The sequence below is a fragment of the Mustela erminea genome, chromosome 7 (assembly GCF_009829155.1).
Source record: "Mustela erminea isolate mMusErm1 chromosome 7, mMusErm1.Pri, whole genome shotgun sequence".
Taxonomy (NCBI): Eukaryota; Metazoa; Chordata; class Mammalia; order Carnivora; family Mustelidae; genus Mustela; species Mustela erminea.
The window spans coordinates 88266863-88285312 of NC_045620.1; the positions used below are offsets into that span (position 1 = coordinate 88266863).

Below are 18450 nucleotides of genomic sequence, written 5' to 3' on the forward strand. Positions count from 1 at the left end.
GCCTCATGCATTTTCCTTATAACACCTCGGTGAAGTAGATACTGTTACTTCTTATGCTTTAGAGATTAAGAAACCGATGCAAATACAGGAAAATACAAATCAAAACCACAATGACATATCACCTCACACCAGTCAGAATGGCTAAAATTAACAAGTCAGGAAATGTCAGATATTGGTGAGGATGCGGAGAAAGGGGAACCCTCCTACACTGTTGGTGGGAATGCAAGTTGGTGCAACCACTCTGGAAAACAGCATGGAGATTCCTCAAAAAGTTGAAAATAGAGCTACCCTATGACCCAGCAATCGCACTACTGGGTGTTACTCTAAAGATACGAATGTAGTGATCCGAAGGGGCATGTGCACCCGAATGTTTATAACAACAATGTCCACAGTAGCCAAACTGTGGAAAGAACCTAGATGTCCATCAACAGATGAATGGATATAAAGAAGAGGTGATATAGATACACAATGGAATACTATGCAGCCATCAAAAGAAATGAACTCTTGCCTTTTGCAATGACATGGAGGGAACTAGAGGGTATTATGCTGAGCGAAATAAGTCAATCAGAGAAAAACAATTATCATATGATTTTCCTGATAGGAAGAATTTGAGAGGTAATGTGGGGGACTCAGGGGGTAAGGAAGGAAAAAATGAAACAAGATGGGATCGGGAGGGAGACAAACCATTAGAGAGACTCTTAATCTCACAAAATAAACTGAGGGTTGGGGGGGCGGGGAGGGTGGTTGGGTTATGGACGTTGGGGAGGGTATGTGCTATGGTGAGTGCTGTGAAGTGTGTAAACCTGGAGATTCACAGACCTGTACCCCCGGGGCTAATAATACATTATATGTTAATAAAGATTAAAAATTAAAACAAAAAAAGAAACCGATGCAAAGGCATAATAACTTGTCCCAGATCACATAGCTGGTGGAATTGGGCTCTTGGAATCCAGGTCTGTCTGATTTTTTAAAACCATGCAATTCCATGAACAAATGTTTTGTGGGTGGGGTTGTCCAAGGAGCACAGTTCCCCTTGGGAGTGATCAGGATGAAAAGGGGTTTCCAAATAAGTTTGGTCTGGGGAAGTTGGACAGAGGGAGCAGAGCTCAGAGAAGGTTTTTCTGGATCCTTTCAAGTCTTACCAAGAGGTGAGGGATTTAAGAACAACTGCTGCTGAGATTTCAGCTCTTCTAGGATAAAACAGGAGGAAAACCTTGTCAGCCTTTGCTCTGTGACTTGTCTCAGCAGCAAGGGGAGTGTTTGCAAACACTAGCGGTTACAGCTTGATTCTGACGGAGGAAAGTAAAGGAGTTTGAGATGAGAAGAATGACCAGGGCAGTTGGAATTAGGTAATGGTTATGTATCGAAAGTAGAAATCTTAAAATACAGAGGCTGTTATCCAACAAATCCAATTGTATCTGTCTTTGGGATGAAACTTGCACCGAAGGACCTAATCAGGAGCCCTCTGAATTCCCACTTTAGAAAGAAACCTGTGATATATTAAAACTACATTAAAAATGCCCTTGAGTGCTTTGGCTAGGTGGCATATTTTGATTCCCTTCTTCTGAAAAGAAAAAAAAAAAAAAAAAAACAGCAAATATTTAAAAAAAAAAAAAAAAGGGAAAATCTGCAGCAACATTGAGCAACATTGGAAACTAGGGAGGAGGGCCGTTAAAATGCCAGATGGGCAGTGAACCTGGGCCAATGACTCCAGAAGGACATTTCTGCCCCAGAAAAGGGGCTGACCCCCTCCCCACCCCCACAATCCCAAGCTGGGGAAGCAGGCACAGTGGCTTCATGCAAACAGGAAGACGTTCCTCAAGCAACTCCTGTGTCTCGGCTGCCCTTGTGGAAGAGGTACTGGAGCTCCTGCTTGAAATCCATCCAAATAGAACGTGAGGAACTCCAGGAAGACTCCACTCACCTTGTTCTGGAGGGAAAAACCACATCCAGATAGGCTGCTCGTCTTTTAAGAATGAAAAGCCACAAATGCCTCAGCCCAAACACCATGTGGCCCATGAATACACAGAAGCAGGAAGGGAGGCAGACAGGGCCACACTGCAAGGAAGAGACAGATTTCAGATCGAAAGAAAAACAGATTTCAATTAAACAACAGCTAAAAAATAAAAAGCGAGGGGCGCCTGGGTGGCTCAGTGGATTAAGCCGCTGCCTTCGGCTCAGGTCATGATCTCAGTGTCCTGGGATCGAGCCCCGCATCGGGCTCTTTGCTCAGCGGGAGCCTGCTTCTCTCTCTCTCTCTGCCTGACTCTCTGCCTACTTGTGATTTCTCTCTCTGTCAAATAAATAAATAAAATCTTTAAAAAAAAAAAATAAAAATAAATAAATAAAAAGCGAGAAAACAACAGATGAGCATGGAGCCAAATGAAGAGCCAGACGAGATATATAGAGTGAGAGGAACTCACGAGAAATGGTCTTTGATGGAAATCTGAATTTTGCAGTTTATTACTTGACAGCTTACATGAAGCCTTTGTGTCCTCCGAGCTTTAAAATTCCATGGTTCGGGATGCCTGGGTGGCTCAGTTGGTTAAGCAGCTGCCTTGGGCTCAGGTCATGATCCCAGCGTTCTGGGATCGAGTCCCACATCGGGGCTCCTTTCTCAGCAGGGAGCCTGCTTCTCCCTCTGCCTCTGCCTGCCGTTCTGTCTGCCTGTGCACGCTCGCTCCCCCCCCCCCCGATAAATAAATAAAATCTTAAAAATAAATAAATAAATAAATAAATAAAATTCCATGGTTCTGTGAACGGACTCTAAAGCAGGGAGGAAATGAGACAAAGAAGCGAAGAATGAGGAGATAGATGGAGGTGAGCCCACAAGGAGTGATAAGATGTGTCAAATAAGGGCATTTTGAGAAATTTGACAAACCAGCTGCAGATTCTAGATAAACAGTAGAGCCTTAAAGACATCCGTTTTAACAGCACGCACGTAACATGAAATTTGCTGTCTTCACCACTTTCCAGTGTACAGGTCGGTAGGTCTGTGCACATTCTGGTGCGGCCCGTCTCCAGAACTTTCTCACCTTGCAGAACTGAAACTCTATACCCATTAAACAACTCCTCATTTGTCCTCTCCCCCCCAGCCGTTGACAACCACAGTTCAGCTTCCTGTTTCTAGAGTTTGATCTCTCTAGACGCCTCATAATAAGTTAATCACAGTATTTGTGTTATGTAACTGGCTTATTTCGCTTAGCATACTGTCCTCAAGGTTCGCCCATGGTGCAGCGTGTGTCAGAATTCCAGCCCTTTGTCAGGCTGCACAGAATTCCGTGGCACGCGTTCACCCACATTTTGCTTCCCCATTCGTATGTCAGTGGACAGTTTGGGTTGTTTCTACCTTTTGGCCCTTGTGAATACTGCTGCTATGAACACGTGCACAGGTAACTCTATACGATCTGGTCTCCGTTCTTTTGGCTGTATACTCAGGAGTAGTGTCATTAGATCCTATGGTAGTTCTATTTTTAACTTTTCCAGGAACAGCCCTACTGTTTCCGGTAGTAGCTCATCATTCTCCATTCTCATCAACTGCACAGTGTTCCAGTTTCTCTACATCCTCGCCAACACTTGCTGTTTCGTTTTGAAATAGTAGTGAGGTGATATGAATAATAGTTTTGATTTGTCAATAACAGAGTTAAAAGCAACCAGAATTTCTTATACTCCTACCCATTTGGAATAAGCAGTTACAGAAAAAAAGGACTATAAGCAATTACTAATGGGTCCTGGTTCTACCGTGAGAACTTCCGTAGCCTTGAGCAAATCACAGATTATTCTAGAGCAGTGTTGTCCTTTAGAACTTTCCATGATGCTAAAAGTGTATACGGTGGCATTGTCTAGTATGGGTAACCACTAGCTATTTTTAATTAAATAAATAAAATGTAAAACTCAACACCTGGGTCAGACTAGCCACGTGTAGCCACTCAGCACTTGAAATATAGCTAGTCTGACTGAGGAGTTGAATTTTTAATTTAATTTGATTTTAGTCAGTTAAAATATAAATAGCCACATTTTGTTGGTGGCTACTATAAAGAATGCCAGTCTAGGGCATTTCTTTTGGCTCTTAAGGTAGAACAATGTGGGGCACCTGGCTGGCTCAGTCGGTGGAGCATGTGACTCTTGATCTCAGGGTTGTGAGTTCGAGCCCACATTGGGTGCAGAGACTATTTAAAATCTTTAAAAAGAAAAAAAAAAAGAAAGAAGGATAAAGATAGAACCATTTAGCCCTATACTGGGAGCTGCTGGTGCTTGCTCTGACTCTCCCATTAGTCTCTTTTCAGGGGTTGGGGGCTGGAAGGGTCAGAGGGAAAGAGAATCTTAAGCATGCTCCACGCCCAGCACAGAGCTGAGGCCAGGTTCAGTTTCAAGACCCTGAGATCATGACCTGAGCTGAAATCAGGAATCAGATGCTTAACCGACTGGGCCATCCAGGCACCCCATGGTCCCATTACTTTTATACCTAAGGAAAAATCTTGAGTCATTGCTACTAACCATAAGCAGCACTTCCACACCCATCACCAGCAAAATAAAACAAAGCCAGCTCAGCTCTTTGATGTTCTGGAAATATTTGCATGTTTCCTGGCACCTTCTCTGTGATGGTTTTAAGCTTTTGCTTTGTTTGGCTTCAGGACCTGTATGAGGCTGGAGAGAAGAAATGGGGGACAGATGAGGTGAAATTTCTAACTGTTCTCTGTTCCCGGAACCGAAATCATCTGTTGCATGGTAAGGCGCTTGCCTCATCTTCAAAGAAACTGAAAGATGATGAAAATTGTATTGTCCATAATTAATTGAGAATTTTCCCCCTTTATTTGTACAAAGAACAGATTGTACTGAATTGTCTTAGATGTTTTACTTGGAAATGTATGAGTGAAACAATGTACATGAAGGCGAATTTCTTTTTACTTGTTTTAAAGATTCCATTTATTTATTTGAGAGGGAGAGAGAAGACAAGTGAGGGGGAGGAGCAGGGGGAAAGGCAGAGGAAAGAGACAGGGAGAAGCAGACCCCCCACTGAGCAGGGATTCCCAGGATTTGATCATGACCTGAGCTGAAGGCAGACCCTTAACCCACTGAACTCCCCAGATGCCTGCTAAAAGATTACTTATGAAAAATTACCAGATACACAACACATTCTTAGAAGTTTGGCATTTCTGGGGCGCCTGGGTGGCTCACTGGGTTAAAGCCTCTGCCTTTGGCTCAGGTCATGATCCCACGGTCCTGGGATCAAGCCCCACGTCGGGCTCTCTGCTCAGCAGGGATCCTGCTTCCCCTCCTTCTCTCTCTGCCTGCCTCCCTGCCTACTTGTGATCTCTGTCAAATAAAGAAAAATATATGTATATTAAAAAAAAGAAGTTGGGCATTTCTATTTGTAGGAAACCAACCTTCATGGTCAGTCCTTTTTCTAAAGCAGCCCCATTTAATTTTAATTACATACAAAGAAATCTTCAGTACATCAGTGAGCAATAAAATAAAATTGTTGGTTGACATTTATTCCTAGTTAATATTGAAGTTGAAAGCTAATAGAAGTGATTTCTTTAGGGAGTATGTTGCATAAAATAAATAGTGGATAATTTCAAATTTTATTTCCTATGTGTAATGTTCCTAATTTGCTTCTGATAATGCTTAGTCTTTGTAATGTGCTTTTAACTTCTATGGGGGAAAAATTGTAGCACATTTGTCGTCAGGTTTATTTTCTTCTTGTAAACAGCAATAAGGGTTTAATAAGATACTTCATCTTGTATGTAAGCTCTTTAGGTCTTTGTGTTGCATCATAATTTTATAAACCCACCATGCCTTATTATCACACACAATTTACCAAACCCATGGGAAATTTTGGAAGAATAAGTTTGGTAAATTGAAGACATAAAGTAATTGAAAATTACAGCACATTTGGAAGTTGTAGCTACTTCAGATATTCCACAGTGACTAAAAATAGGTGATTACACCTGTTAATAAATGTCATGGGCTACCGTCAAATGCACCACCTTCTGACTCAGCTCCCTATTTCTTTGGCCTTCCTTCCTTGACAGATGACTTATTACATAAATCTCCCCCTGGTGGTATTTTCCAAGAACTACAGGTCCTCAAAACATGCAAATACCTAACCATTTTCACTTCTAGGCACAAGTCAGTTGTCGGGACGTTGTAAAATATCTACTTATAAACCGCTGGAAGAAAATCTAAGTACTATTTGTATAAATAAAACTTCATAATTTTCTTAGCAACCAACAATAATAGTGAGGATTCAAATAACTAGGGTTTTATTTGTTATCTTCTAGTACAGTGCTAAGAATATTAAAGATTTTTCTTTTTTATTTGACAGGGAGAGAGAACAAGCACAAACAAGGGGGAGCAGCAGGCAGAGGGAGAAGCAGGCTCCCCACTGAGCAGGGAGCCTGAATGTGGGGCTCAATCCCAAGACCCTGGGATCATGACCTGAGCCAAAGGCAGAGACTTAATGAACTGAGCCATCCAGGGACCCCCAGTGCTAAGCATATTATAAGCACTGTTTGTCGCAACATCTCATTGGAGCAGCCAGTATCTATACCATTTCACAGAGAAGAAAACTGAGGCTTAGAAAATGTATCAATTAGATCTTTTGATTCTAAGCAGTAGATGCAGACTCCCAACTTCAGTAAGAAGAAGAAATAATACAGAATGGGAAAAGAAGGAAAATGGAAAATATTGGTGACTTATTGAATTGAAGGGAGACCTGAACATTTCCAGGAAGTACAGAAATCAAGGCAGATCTAGGGATCTTAGTGGAAGGGAGTCACATATTTAATTTATTTATTTATTTATTTATTTAAGATTTTATTTATTTGACACAGAGAGAGAAATCACAAGTAAGCAGAGAGGCAGGCAGAGAGAGAGAGGGGAGGAAGCAGGCTCCCTGCAGAGCAGAGAGCCCCACGCGGGGCTCAATCCCAGGACCTTGGGATCATGACCTGAGCCGAAGGCAGAGGCTTTAACCCACTGAGCCACCCAGAGGCCCCCACATATTTTATTTGTAAGGCAGAGTTTCCAAAGTCTGGTCTTCATTGAAAATGCTGGTTCTTGAACCCCTACTTCAGATTGGCTGACTCTGATTCCCTGAAAGTGACATCCAGGAAGTTTCACAGGTTTCCCAGGTGATTCTTACATTGGCTAAGGTGAAAGATGACTCACTGCTTTTGACCTTCCCCAGGAGGGTGAGACTGGTTCTAGTCTAGTGAACTTTCCACTCACTTCATAGAGCTTATGGTCTGTGTTGAGAGGCAGGGTGTCCCTGGATTGACAGCCCTGTGAGAATCCTGATGGGGCCTGGGACGGCACCCCAAAGAATTAATGTTAAGAAGATAAAACAAGGGGCACCTGGGTGGCTCAGTGGGTTAAAGCCTCTGCCTTTGGCTCAGGTCGTGGTCTCAGGGTCCTGGGATCGAGCCCCGCATCGGGCTCTCTGCTCAGTGGGGAACCTGCTTCCTCTCTCTCTCTGCCTGCCTCTCTGCCTATTTGTGATCTCTGTCTGCCAAATAAATAAATAAAATCTTTAAAAAAAAAAAAGATAAAACAAATAATCCACTCTAAGAAGGCTCCAGAAGGAGGCTCTGAGAGGAAAATAGGTTTATCACATTCAAAAATACTTGGCAAAAAGTAAAAAAAATAATTATGTTACAGTCTATTAAAAGATGCAACTGTTCGTTACCAAATGTGATTCAACAGTTGAAAGGGTTGAATTGCTTTAGTTTTGATGAGCCAAAAGGAAGATGAACATGCAGGTGATTGCCAAGGCCAAAATTACAGAAAGACATGGTCTGCTTATTAAAGGGAACAATGAGAAAAGAAAGCAAATCTCTCCAGACATTATCACTATTATATGTGTGAGAAAGCGAGGTCCCAAATAAGGGAAAGGGCTTGCCTGATACCCTCCAAGAGGCAAAATATTCTTTTGTCCATTCCACTTGCCATATGCCTCCGGGTTCTCACTGACATTGATAATTAATTGCCTCCTGATATATGCCAAAGAATAAAGAGCAAGCTCTAGAAAGATGCTTATTCTCTCCATAAATTTTAGTTCCCTGTATTCTTTTTTTTATTATTTATAATTTATAATTCCACTCTTACTGTTTGTAGTGTTTGATGAATACAAAAGGATATCTCAGAAGGATATTGAGCAGAGTATTAAGTCTGAAACATCTGGTAGTTTTGAAGATGCTCTTCTGGCCATAGGTAAGCTGGTCGTGGGGTGGGGAGCAGAGAAGCAAACGTTTATAGACTTTCCTTCTTACCAGTTTGTTGTCATGGAGATACAGTTTTTTGGTTTCAGGGATTAAAAAAAAAAAAAAAGTTCAAATCACTCATAATAAGATCCAGAATTTTAAACAAGAAGTATTACATGTGATCTGATTGTTACTCTGTTATATAGTTTTCTATATTTTATATCCTCTGTGCCTTTATATCTCAGTATACTGGAAAGATAACCCTATAGTAGCTGCATTTTTCAAGTCTATGAATGGTTAGAACTAATAAGAGTTTCAGAATAGTAATCATTTTTAAACTGTATGCTGCCTTTTGCTTTAATTGCCTTTATTATTTCTCCAATTAATTACTTTATTAATTATTTTTCCATGGCCTGTGTTCATAAGACATTGTTTGGCTAAAATTTTTCCGACAAAGCAATGGGGAGATACTAATTTCATACCTTGTAGAAACAGAAGGAACAACTGTCATTTTTTTCTCATAGATTTTATTTGTAATTTTGCTATTTCCTTTTTTAATCTCTTAACAGTAAAGTGCATGAGGAACAAATCTGCATATTTTGCTGAAAGGCTTTATAAATCTATGAAGGTAAATGGCCTCATTTTTAGCATCTGAATGACTTCAGCATGTCTTGTGTCTACTTTCATGTTTACTTATGTTTCCTACACAAATTAACCAAAAGCCTGAGATACTCAGTTCATCAAATACTTTACTGAGTGCCTGTTAATAGAAATACTAGGTAATAATTATTGAGTACTTATAATGTGATCACTATTCCTATGCTGTATACACATGGATTAATTTTATGCCTATCGCAGCTGTGTGGGGCAGGTACTATTACTAACCCCCATTTTACAGATGAGAAAACTGAGACATAGGGAGGTGCGCAGTTTGCCCAGGGTCCTCAGTGACGAGCAGGGATACACACACTGACAGTCTGGCTTCAGAGCCCAGGCTCCTAACCGTGCCGTATCCTCTATACGGACACCCTTGCTGGGAACCATGGGAGGTGCAGGAGAGATCAAAAGGTAGGAAGGGGAAGGCAGGTATGGGCAGAACACGGATAAGAACAAAATAGAAGGTAAGACAGTAGTTGAGGACCCAAATGTATAGGAACACAGAAAGACTATTTTTTTTCCCCATATTTGTTGAGGGGGTGAGGATCAGAAAAGACTACGGTAAAGAAGTTGGTATCTGTGAGCAGGACCTTCAAGGAAGTTTTACATGAGGGGCTTCCATACAGGAGGAAGGGTGCTGAGGCTGGGGAGGGAAGGGGGACATTTAGGGGGAGGGATCACGGCAGGCAGGTGAGGCAGCTGGCTGGGAATGCGGACTATGTCTCTAGTGGCAGGGAGGGGTCTCCTCTGGTCAGAACACAGAACGGTTGGAAAGCCTTGAACACTGGTGAGGAGCGGCGTTCCACACGCTTTCTAAGGTTGCGGTAGGACATCACCAGGATGAGCCACGCAGAGATTTGCCTTGATAAGCTAACAAAGAAGACCGTCTGGAAACCAGCATGGATCTTGTTTTCTTCCTTAGGGCTTGGGCACCGATGATGACACCCTGATCAGAGTTATGGTTTCCCGAGCGGAGATTGATATGATGGACATTCGGGAAAACTTCAAGAGGCTCTATGGAAAGTCTCTGTACTCCTTCATCAAGGTGGGTCACGGGAGCCCGGCCTCGGCCCAGGGGAAGGCTCTGAGGAAAGAATGGGGTTCCAGCCCGGGCATTCAGACACTTCTTAGCCACTCCCTGGCAGATAGCCTCCCCTTTAAAGATGGTACTGCGATTCAGGTATTTCCAGTTTTTCCCCTTTCACACAGATGTTTAAATCCCGGCCAGGCTAAAAGCTGGAAATGTTTGCCTTCTAAATCTAGTAATTATTTCATGTTGACTCCAGACAGAGAAAGAGTATATTTTAATGAGTACTTTCAACAATGCAGTTTCCCTGTCTACCTGCTTAAGGTGAAAGGGACACAACGAAATCAGTCATCCAAAACTCTCTCCCAGGCCAGCTGAGGTCTGCTGAAAATATGGGAAAGCATGTTACCCTGGATTGCTGCCTTTCTTTACCCAATGGCAGCAGACTTCCAGGAGTCAGGACCTGGCCTAGGGGTGATGAGAAATGACTCACATCCCTTAAAACCCCTCATTACTGGGATTTTGCTTCCTGAGGAAGCCAGAAGGGCCTTAGGAATATGAAACCAAGAACACACTTCCCTAGAAGCTGGTGTTGCCTGCACAGTAAACTTCAAATCAGGATTTGATCCGTGAATTAAATATTCTGAATCCCACCCATAGCCTGCAGAGTATAATTATGAGGTGGTCTGAGCTGCTGACTTTGTTACTATGTATACAGGCATTTAGGAACTTGTTGCTATTTCTGGACCAATTATGAGGTAACTTTAGTTTTCAGAGCTGAAATATAGCTAGCTGTAGGTAAAATACTTCTAAGATTCAAGGATGACCATAGGGAAAGTTAAGAGAAAATAATATTTATACTATATAATATAGAATTAATATCCCTTTATGAAGAGCTGCTGCAAATCACAAAGAAAAGGGAGAAAAATCCGAAAAGAAAACAGGCACTTACTTCATGAAAGATGAAACCCTAATGGACAATAAACGTATAGAATGTTTAATACCAATAATGTACAGTGAATGTCAAGTGAAAACAAATCACCATCTTTCACTTCATACCTTAACAAAGTTTAAAGAGATCATAGCCAGCATTGAGAAGGGCTTGAGGGGCCGCCTGGGTGGCTCAATGGGTTAAAGCCTCTGCCTTTGGCTCAGGTCATGATCCCAGGGTCCTGGGATCGAGCCCCGCATCGGGCTCTTTGCTCAGCAGGGAGCCTGCATCCTCCTCTCTCTGTCTGCGTCTCTGCCTACTTATGATCTCTGCCTGTCAAATAAATAAATAAAATCTTTAAAAAAATAAAATAAAAAAGAGAAGGGCTTGAGGAAAATTCACCATGTCTTATGGAGGGACTATAAGGTGGTCTAACCTTTCTGGGAAGCAAGTTGGCAATAAATGTTTGTTGTTTTTGTTTTAAAGATTTATTTGTTTATTTGAGAGAGAAAGCATGGGTGCATGAGTCGGGGCGGGGGGTGGTAAAAGGAGAGAGAGAGAAGCAGACTCCCTGCTGAACAGCTCAGATCCTGATGCAGCATTTAATCTCAGGACCCCAACCAAGATCATGACCTGAACCAAAATCAATAGTCAGACCCTTAAATGGCAGAGCCTCCAAGGTGCCCTGGCAGTAAATGTTAAAAACAAAACAAAACAAAACAAAAACTATACCTCTTACTTAGCTATTACATGTTTAGGAATTTCTTTAGAGAAAATAACAGAATAAAAGTAGAATAAACAGAATAACAGAATAAAAGTACACGAATCCAGAGGCCAGGAGAAAATATTTGCAATATTTAGTAAGGGTTTACTATCCAGAATATATAAAGTGTTCCTACTACTCAACGAAAAAACAATTAAAATGATTTAAAAATGACAAAGGAGGGTGCCTGGGTGGCTCAATGGGTTAAAGCCTCTGCCTTTGGCTCAGGTCATGATCTCAGGGTCCTGGGATCAAGCCCCACATTGGGCTCTCGGCTCTGCCTGCCTCTCTGCCTACTTGTAATCTCTGTCTGTCAAATAAATAAATAAAATCTTTTTAAAAAAAAGACAAAGGAATTGAATAGACATTTCTCCAAGGAAGATAAACAAATGGTCAATAAGCACATGAAAAGATGCCCGACATCAGTAATCATTAGGGAAATGCAAATCAAAACCATAATGAAATACCACAGTGAAATACCTACTAGGATGACTACAATTTTAAAAAACAAGAACAGAAAATAACAAGTGTTGGAGAGGATATGGAGAAACTATAACCTTTGTGCATTGCTGGTGTGGATGTAAAATGTTGTAGACACTGTGAAAAACAGTCTGGCACTTCCTCAAAGAGTTAAACATAAAAAATACAGTTAAACATAGAATTACCAAATGACCCAGCAATTCTGCTCCCTCCTATATACTCAAAAGAAATGAAAACAGGGACTCTAACAGATACTTCTACACCAATGTAAACATTATTTATAAGAGCAGAAGGCGGCAACAACCTAAGTATCCAGCAGCAGATGAATGGATAAACAAAATGAGGTATATACATTCATAAAAAGGAATGAAGTTTCTGATACATGGATGTACCTTCAGAACATGCTAAGTGGAATAAACCAGACAAAAGAGGACAAATACTGTATGATTCTGTGTACTTACACGAAATATTTAGAAAAGGTAAATTCAGAGAGACAGAAAGTAGATTAGAGGTTGCCAGGGGTCGGGGGGGATAGGAAATGGAGGGTTACTGGTTAGTGGTTACAGAATTGGGGAAATGAAAAGATTTTGGAAATAGACAGTGATGATGGTTATACAACAATGTGATGTAATTAGTGTTACTGAATTACACACTTTTAAGTGGTTAAAATGGCAAAATTTATGATATATATATTTTAACATAATAAAAAAGACATGAACAAATCTGAATAAAATCATTCCACAAAATGTGAAAAAAGTCAATAAATATTATATTTTATCATAGTATTATTTATATTTATATTACCTTATGTTTATATATGTATTTTTAATATTTTTTTAATTTATTTGAGAGAGAGAGATCACAAGTAGGCAGAGAGGCAGGCAGAAAGATGGGGGAAACAGGCTCCCCATTGAGCAGAGAGCCTGAAGTGGGGCTCAATCCCAGGACCCTGAGATCAAGACCTGAGCTGACGGCAGAGGCTCAACCCACTGAGCCACCCAGATGCCCCTGTTGTTTATATTTGTATAAATTATATGGCATATACTTATGGTACATAATTTATTATGTATTATTATTTTTGTTAACTAATAGGGGATGACTCAATTATTGAAAATTTATACAAGATAGTACTATACAGGCACTAAAATGACGGGGTACAAAAATATTGACTGGCTCGGACAACATCACTATAAATATATTTACATTATATGTATATATATGTGTACACACACAACACTGGAAAAAATTAAAAATAAAGAATACATTGGGAGTGCCTGGGGGGCTCAGTCATTGAGCATCTGCCTTCAGCTCAGGTCATGGTCCTGGGTTGGGCTCCCTGCTCAGCAGGAAGGACGCTCTCCCTCTGCCTCTCCCCCCCTTTCCCCCCTCCCCCACTTGTGTTCTCTCTCACTGTGATTCTGTCAGGTAAGTAAAAAAAATCTTAAAAAAAAAAAAGAAAAAAAAAGAATACATTGTCCATTTAATAACAGTTGTGAGAAGGACCAGAACAGATACATAAAATACATCAGTAATAGAAAAAATGACAGGGATGCCTTGGTGGCTCAGTGGGTTAAGCATCTGCCTTGGGTTCAGATCATGATCGCAGGGTCCTAGGATCCCATCCTGAGTTAGGGTCTTTGTTCATCAGGGAGCCTGCTTCTGCCTCTCCCTCTACCTGCTACTCCCCCCGCTTGTGCGCCCTATCTCTCCCATTCCCTCCAACAAATAAATAAATACAGTCTTAAAAAAAGAAAATGACAGAAGTAAGACAAAAATGTGAGTTATAAATAAGCACTCAGATTATATAAAAATGTAAAATCCTAGTCTGTGCTGTTTATAAGGAACAACTAAACCATAGTGACAACCAGCTTAAAGTAAAGGCAGATGATATTTGACAATATAGAAAAGAAAGCAGGGATTATACTATCAGGAAAAAGAAGAATTTAAGGAGAAAAAGCATTAAATAGGAAAAAATGGATGACTTTATATTAAGATAGGCAACTGTTCACAACAACAATTAAATTGTCATGAAACTTTAGGTGTCAAACAAGTATTGCATTCAAATCTATAAATAAGAAATTTGAAGCTCCAAAAGAAGATATTGATGTCAATAGTATGCCAGATAGTGTTTAACACATCCTTATTCTTTGGCAGATTGATGAGGCAAAGCATAAAGAAGAATATATTAAGATTTATTTCAATAGATTTATATATCAAACTTTGAATCCTATAGACAGAGATTCCGTCTTTTATTTATTTTTTTTAAGATTTTATTTATTTGAGAGGGAGAGAGAGAGCACACAAGTTTAACTGACAGAGCCACCCAGATACCCCATCTTCCTCCTTCCTTCTTCAGATATATTTACTTATTTTTTTTAAGATTTTATTTATTTATTTGACAGACAAGAGATCGCAGAGAGGCAGGCAGAGAGAGAGAGGAGGAAGCAGGCTCTCTGCGGAGCAGAGAGCCCGACGTGGGGCTCAATCCCAGGACCCTGGGATCATGACCTGAGCCGAAGGCAGAGGCTTTAAGCCACTGAGCCACCCAGGTGCCCCATATTTACTTATTTTAGAGAGAGAGTGCAAGAGGGAGAGGGAGAAAGACTCTCACGCTGACTCCCGCTGCGCACAGAGCCCAGGGTTGGGCTCAGTCTTAAAACTGTGAGATCATGAGCTAAGCGGAAACTGAGAGACCCTTAACTATCCCACCCAACCAGCCACCTCGAGATTCCCTCTTTTCTAGTGCCCATGAAGCACAAACAAGAATTGATCTATCAATTAGAGCATAAAAAATTATATGTACAAATTAGGACACCTTTCTGGAAGGCTATGTTCCAACACATATTGAAAGGCTTAAGAGAATACGTGACCATGAATGTGGTAATATCCATTTTATGAAAATTTATCTTGACTAGATCATCAAGAAATGCACAAAAATTTAACCATGATTGCTCATTGCCGCAGTATTTACAGTAGTGAAAAACTGGAAACAACAAATACCTAACAATGGGGGAGGGTGACCAAATAAATTATTTTATCTGTATAGGATGGAATTCCTTTTAACTATTAAAGAATAATGTTGTAGAAGAATATTTAATAAAATAGGGAAATAGTCTGCATTATGTAAAAAAAAAAGCAGAATACAGAACACTATAGGCCCGTCACACAGGAACCTATATACATGGAAAAAGTCCTGAAGGATATGCACCCACCAAATTGTTAAGAATAGTAATCTCTGGACGGTGGAATTCGGATTTTTATGTTCTTCTTTTTGGTCTTTTTAAAACTTTTTAAAAATATTTTATTTATTTATTTATTTATTTGACAGAGAGCGAGCACAAGTAGGGAGAGCAACAGGCAAAGGGAGAGGGAGAAGCGGGTTCCTTGCTGAGCAGGGAGCCCAGTGCAGGGCTCAATCCCAGGACCCTGGGATCATGACCTGAGCTGAAGACAGATGCTTAACCAGCTGAGCCGCCCAGGCACCCCTTCTTTTAGGTCTTTATTCTTTACATTGAACATGTATTAATTTTGCAATGAAAGATTTTTTTAAAATATTTTTTGAAGATTTTATTTATTTGACAGAGATCACAAGTAGGCAAAGAGGGGGGGGGAGGCAGGCTCCCTGCTGAGCAGAGAGCCCAATTCAGGGCTCAGTCCCAGGGCCCTGAGATCTGACCTGAGCCAAAGGCAGAGGCTCAACCCACTGAGCCACCCAGATGCCTCACAAATGCTGTTTTTTAAAAAACACCTCTCTGAGAAAAAGCCAGACAAGACTGAAAAAGTTAACACAGATGACTCTGAGCTGTGTATTCCCTGTATCTGTGACTGTACCTTTGCTTTGCTTGCCCCCAGGGAGACACATCTGGAGACTACAGGAAGGTACTGCTCATTCTCTGTGGAGGAGATGATTAAAATAAAATCCAAGGATAGGAGGAGTCCCAGCACTTTGGATTTCTTCTTTTAAGTTCATTTTTCTACACTGCTATTAGCATTATCTCAGAATGCTTATTTCCAATTAAAACGCCTACAGATGCTTCCTAGGATATAGACTGACTATATTACTATTCATCTATAATTACTCATTATGATGCTTTAAAGCTGTACTTGCATTTCAAAGCTTATAAAACCTAAAAGGAGATTTAAAATTAAAAATAAAAATGTATTCCATGGTTTTTAAACAGATATCTTCCTCATCTGTATTTCTTAGAAATTGGAATGTATTAAATTTATTTCATGGTTTTGGTGAAAAACTGTTAAAGTGGAAGACTGAAAGATTGTCTTAAAATCAAAGTATTTTCAAATACTTTGTATTTGAAAGGCCAGTAATTTCTTGACTAGTTTTAGCCTTTAATTGGCTAAATTTAGCCTTTAATTACTAAGGCTAGCAATTTCTACTAGTAATTTCTTGATTTGAAATTGTGAGCATCTAGCTCATAAGAATATCCATCCAATTTGCTATTTTACATGGTCATACTTTGAAGACATCCAGTACTCTCCTTTGTTTAGATTTTTATCTGCACTGTTAGTTGATCTCTGCAAAAGTTTGGATGGGAGACTTCCTTCCTCACATCTTATATTAAGATTATTTACTCTCTCCAGGTTGAAGTATACCAAAATCAGCCACTTGTCTGAACAAATTAAATTCTTAGTGTGGTTATACAGATCATGTATGTGCGGTTAGCAAATATAAATGCTGAACATTCCACAATATCATGGTTAATATCTTAATCAAGCTGGAAGATGAATGGAAAAAAAATTAAGTGTCCAGCTAGGTACTATTTTGGTGATGGGTGTAATATTCTGAATTTACTTTCACTTAAAGGAATTTTTTTGTGCTAAAAATAATTTTTAAAGTATTTTTCAATATTGTTGATTTGTACTAATTTACATTTGCATTGTGCCTTTCAACTCTAGAATTATTCTGAAGTTGTACTTGATTTTATTCCAAAGTTCAGTTTGTATACAACATGGAAAAATAATTTTAATAAAACCTGTTATCTTTAAAATGAGGTATATTCTTTCTCTGACTTTTCCACTATCTTTAAAAACACTTGTCACTTAGTTTCTATTAGAAACTACAAATTAAGAAAAAACAATATATTTAGTCTTATGTACAATTATTGCTATAAAACTAATGTTCACATATACCAAACACTACTTAATGGTATAAAATAATGTATTTTTTCTCCAGAAATGAGTGATGCTCTCTGTTCTACTAAATAGAACATTTGTATTTAGTAAGAATAATTGTCTTCTTTGTTCATTCTATAGTATCTATTGTATTTTGATGGATGAAATATAAAGATATTTTTTCAATTTGTTTCTACTGCCCATTATAAATGCTTGAGTTACTGGTGAAGGCTACTTGTATGACTGCTTAGTCATTCTGATTAATTATAGGAAACAGTACTTCTGCTTTGAAACCTACCTAGAAAAGTATGGAATCTCCAACTTTATTTTCTTTGGAAGCATTACAAATTTTTGGTAGTTTTATCTTTAAATTATATATATAACTTAGCCAAAATTTTCATACAAATTGCATTTGTTGACTGGAAGCAGGATAAGGCCACCTTGGAAAAATGGTGGTTTATTGTCAGAAACCAGCATGATTCTGGAATATTATTATGAGGCAACTTTTTCTCTCCCATTGTTCATTTATTCATGGGCCTATCTCCTGGCTTTAGATGGAAATTGAGTCAGAGGATAGAGCTGGGACTTTTCTGGCCACTCTTAGGTTTTAAAAAGTCCTACTGTGCAGTCCCTTAAGGTCATTTTAGTAATTAATATGTCTAGTCAAAATTTCAAACTTGATTTACAGTCGAGGCTTCTTCCTTTGTTTAGCTCTGGCCTATTGCCAGCAGGAATAAAGAATAAGGTGAACTTCTCTTCTTTCTCTACCTTAGTTTCCTTCCACACCCAGCCCAAACTTAGCCAGCGTTGTAGCAGGAGGGAGCAGTGTTGTAAACGGGGGCAGGGAAGGTCTTACCTGACTGTTGTAGAGGATCAACACTGTTTAACAAAGGGAAGTATTTAACGCTGATTTTTAGGGGCATTCTTCTGGGTTCCTTTATCAACCTCATCACCAAGGAACTACTCCTCTTTTATTCATTTAGCAAGGCAAATGTATTCTCCTTTTCCAGCCCCTAAGAACAGCAACCCCCTCAAGTGTTCTTTGCTGAAGTCAGTGTGTCCTTCCACCCAGTTCTCTAGGACAGAATCCAAGATGATCCGAGGCTGGCTATCTTCTGGTGGCCCACACTTGTAACATGGGAGACACTTGCACATCCTTTATGCCGACAAATTCTGGGCACAAACACTGATCCCCTTGCTGCGGACATTCTCTGTCCCTCTCCTCCCCACCTCCCACCAACTTGCCTCAACCAGCCTC

At 39.9% G+C, this 18450-nt stretch overlaps 1 protein-coding gene across 4 annotated transcripts in view; it reads left to right on the forward strand.

The window, feature by feature from the left end:
• Positions 1–17071, forward strand: part of ANXA4 (annexin A4) — a 76044-nt gene extending 58973 nt beyond the window's left edge. For all 4 annotated transcript variants that reach the window (XM_032352350.1, XM_032352348.1, XM_032352351.1 and 1 more), the window contains 5 exons: positions 4635–4728; positions 8119–8214; positions 8774–8832; positions 9784–9906; positions 15915–17071. In XM_032352350.1, the coding sequence (XP_032208241.1) occupies positions 4635–4728; positions 8119–8214; positions 8774–8832; positions 9784–9906; positions 15915–15974 (432 nt within the window). In that variant the 3' untranslated portion in view covers positions 15975–17071. The remainder of the gene's footprint in view (positions 1–4634; positions 4729–8118; positions 8215–8773; positions 8833–9783; positions 9907–15914) is intronic.
• Positions 17072–18450: the final 1379 nt, after the last annotated feature.